The sequence below is a fragment of the Lygodium microphyllum genome, chromosome 22 (genome assembly GCF_053477565.2).
Source record: "Lygodium microphyllum isolate KBCC chromosome 22, Lygodium_microphyllum_v1.1.10, whole genome shotgun sequence".
Classification (NCBI taxonomy): domain Eukaryota; kingdom Viridiplantae; phylum Streptophyta; class Polypodiopsida; order Schizaeales; family Lygodiaceae; genus Lygodium; species Lygodium microphyllum.
Genome location: NC_141156.1, coordinates 39011694 through 39015313, shown reverse-complemented (window position 1 = coordinate 39015313; position 3620 = coordinate 39011694). Strand labels below are relative to the sequence as shown.

General features: G+C 43.5%; 1 protein-coding gene across 1 annotated transcript; it reads right to left on the bottom strand.

The window, feature by feature from the left end:
* Positions 1–1255: 1255 nt before the first annotated feature.
* Positions 1256–3256, bottom strand: LOC148017046 (uncharacterized). The gene is made up of 2 exons (XM_087663080.1): positions 2786–3256; positions 1256–1966 (listed from the first exon to the last, which is right to left on the bottom strand). Exons 1-2 carry the CDS (start codon positions 3005–3007, stop codon positions 1619–1621), a joined length of 570 nt encoding a protein of 189 aa, XP_087519206.1. The 5' UTR covers positions 3008–3256; the 3' UTR covers positions 1256–1618.
* Between the last annotated feature and the right edge of the window lie 364 nt (positions 3257–3620).

Here is a 3620-nt window from a genome sequence, read left to right as displayed (position 1 = left end):
CTCCCATACATGCCTCACGTCATGCCGACATATATTCTGATGAATAAGAGCTTTTTCTTGTCATAATACCATGTACAAAGCTTCATGAATCTATGGCCTATCATTTACATTGATTGACACAAGCTCTCTTTTGTGCAGTACCTGTGCATGAAGGTTAATTGCTGTCTTCTACAGTTTAGTATCCAAGTGTTGTATGAGATGCTCTTGAGCTAGATGTAGAGTGTTGCATGAATGCTCGAGCTAGACGGGGAGGACTGGTTTTGATTGGTGCCTATGCCCATGGAGTCATGTAATTAGTGCTCATGAAGTGTGTCTGATGGTCCTCTCCAACTTACCTCCCCAGATGTTGGGCCCTCCTTCCATCCACTGGGTCAAGTCATCATACTTGCAAGCTTGTCAAGTTGCTTTAAGATTCAACCATTGTTCCCCTTGCTCTTGAGCTAGATGCGGAGTGTTGTATGAGATGCTCTTGAGCTAGATGGAGGACTGGTTTTGATTGGTGCCTATGCCCATGGAGGCATGTAATTAGTGCTCATGAAGTGTGTCTGATGGTCCTCTCCAACTTACCTCCCCGCATGTTGGGCCATCCTTCCATCCATTGGGTCAAGTCATCATATTTGCAAGCCTGTCAGGTTGCTCTAAGATTCAACCATTGTTCCCCTTGCTCCTGCTAGTAAATTCCAATGTTATATAGTGACAAGCTTATCCAAAAATAGGTCCCAACTTTGAAAATCACAAAAACCCATGCCCCAACATCTTAAAAGTTCCAACCCATCTCTATCTATTCTCTTCCAAAAGCTATGCTAGCCTAAAGGAACATTCCTCATCTATTCCTTTCTCACTTGATCTTGACCTTAACAAGCATTCTTTAAACAAAACTCTCTCTCCCATCACAATAAGAATCAGTATGTCACACAATCCTCACCTCTTCAATCTAAACCACATGTACATGCTGGCTTATCCTAAGCAAACTAACTTGTTCAACAGTTCAAATAAACTCAAAGGAAATCCTCAATCTATTGTTTGCCTGCTCTCCCACTGCTGTACCTTTTGGCCTTGGGATCATTTGGAGAGGTTTGGCACGACAGGCAATTTAATCAAAGTACACTGTCTGGAAATATAAGTATGTTCTGCAACAGATTACATGCACCTTAATAAAGAGCACCCAACTCACAAACATACAACACAAAAGGATTCACATCCCACACACCTCTTCTGTCCTACAGTAAAGGCTAGCATGAGTTGCACAGAACACTTTTCTGACAAACAACTTTAATCCATTTCTGTTAGCGGAAGCATATAGATAAAGAATGTGACCTCCCTTGAACAATAGGTACAAAGAAGTCAAGAGACATCAAGGAGAAAAGCGTGGCTCATAATGGTCAACCTGCCATACTGATGTGCATTTAAATTGATGATGACCTTGGAGCCAGAGTAGCGATCCATTTTCTGGGAGCCACCAACAACTCTGCTCATGAACAATAAGCCCCAATAAACCTGGCAAGCTGCTCAACATTTCTCCAAGCCCTTTCACATGTACACTATCATAAAACAAATGATCTTACAGCGAGCAGTAGGTAATGCATCTGTACTGGAAAATACATGTCCACAATTACTTTCACATGTACATTGCTCCAGCAACACCAACAGCTGGCCCCACGATTGCAGTTGGTACAAAGGTGTCCAAGAGGACACCAACAGCAGGCCCGACAAATGGAAGCCTCTTTGTTATGCCCTTTGCTACGTGGGTAATCACAATGCCACCCAATACAAACAATCCCAACCGCTTTCCTCGGTCCATTGCCACACGTGTCAATGCCTTCCTTGCAATCTTGCCGAAATCTTCAATATTAAGTGGCTGCTCAATGTCTACAGAGTCTTGCTGTGATAATGCATCCAGATCCTCTCTTGTAATTTGCCTTAAAAACAGCTTCCCTGCTTTGGGACCCATCTCTTCAGTGAATCTCTGTGATATTGAAGTTTCAAAAGGAATTGGTCTAAGCAATATATAGTCCACATGAGCACTCTTCAATAAAAAATCACCTTGACATGCTGAAAATATTATGATTGCATGCACCAAATGACAAACTTCAATCTGAGAAATTGCAAGATTGATTCAAGCTTTCATCCGCACACTATCTCATCATCATTCTATAGCTTAACAGCATTTGCAGATAGCACCTCTTCAAACAAGCCACAACTTCCAAACATATTCTACACTGCAGATCAAGACACAAGCACATTCACCAAGTTAAACAGCTCAAGGCCAAACTACTTTAGTTGTTCCTGCCAAATCGATTAATCATAAAAGAGCTAAAACCATTGTAGCATTGCGATCCAATCTGCAGGATTCAAGCATCTACTGAAATCGAACAAAAACATTTTCTGGAAGGAACTTAATTCATTAGTGGTCCTGCTTTCAATACGTTTTGATGACAATGACTATGATATGCACTTCACAACATCGATATCCACAACAGGTCAATGCCTTGCAACAACGCTAGATTTACATACAATAACGTTAGACTTACAGGTACAACAAATTTATCCACAGTTGGTGGGTGATCCTTTCAATGCTTTGTAACGATAATTAACTTATCATGGCACAACAAAATTCCCATCCAGATCTATGCAACGATGTTCAGACTCACAACAATTGGGCCTCCTTCCCACACCTTGAGGTGATGATGCATCCTAACCGCTGAATAAAAGACATTCACGGAAAGAAGCAAGCAAGGAGCACCCAAAAAAAAAAGAGAGAGAACCTGAGGTGAAGAGACGGAACCTGGAGAAAGAACTGTAAGGCAGGTAGCAGCGACGAGGAAGGAATGGCTGGGTTGGACCCGGTGGTCTGGAAACGGATGAAGGCCGCGCGCAGTGCCACGACGAAGCGCGGCGAGGCGTCTAGCAGGCGGTCAACGCTGTCGGCCCATCCTGCCATGCCGCCGTTGCCGGCGACCTTATCCTTCTCATGCTCTTTTGAAGGTGCTTCATCGTCTCGAGCCATGGATGCGCACAGAGCACTCCGGATTCCTGAATAGAATCGCCGCTGGAGGGAGAGGGGGGGGGGGAGACAAGATTTTCCTAATCGAGACCCGCCATGTCCAAGACTCACATACAGAGAGAGATCAAACCCTAATCTGAATCCGATCAGACTACATATTTTCAGTTAGAAGTGGATTGTTCAAACTTCACGAGTCATTTTCAGAAAGCGACCCCCCGCAGGTCATTGACTTACACACACGCACACCGTCCACACGCACATACCTATTATGAACCACGGTCCACAAATGGACTACCCACTCCGAAGCTATGCTTTACAAAAATGTTTGAAAAAGAACCTCATGCGACTCGCATACCCTTGTTAGGGCTGTGTCGCATCGAGGTGCATTGGGGGTCAATACTACACGTTATATAAGATTACTTTTGGCTTTTGAAATTAGATGTGAATCAGGTAGTAGTCAAGATCAATTAGGATGAAATACCCACCACTCGCACTTGCTTGCATTGCAATTGAGTGGGAGGAGTGGGGTTTTTGAAATCTTGGAAAGCGCCCGCTAGCACTAACAAAAATGGCCATTTTAGTAGCATTTTAGCAGTGCTATCCAATAAGTAAAGCC

Coding starts and splice junctions, on each gene's coding strand:
- LOC148017046 (XM_087663080.1), bottom strand. CDS start 3,007: ATGGCTCGAGACGATGAAGCACCTTCAAAAGAGCATGAGAAGGATAAG. Junction 1,967..2,785: donor CCTTACAGTTCTTTCTCCAG/GTTCCGTCTCTT, acceptor TCAATATCACAG/AGATTCACTGAAGAGATGGG.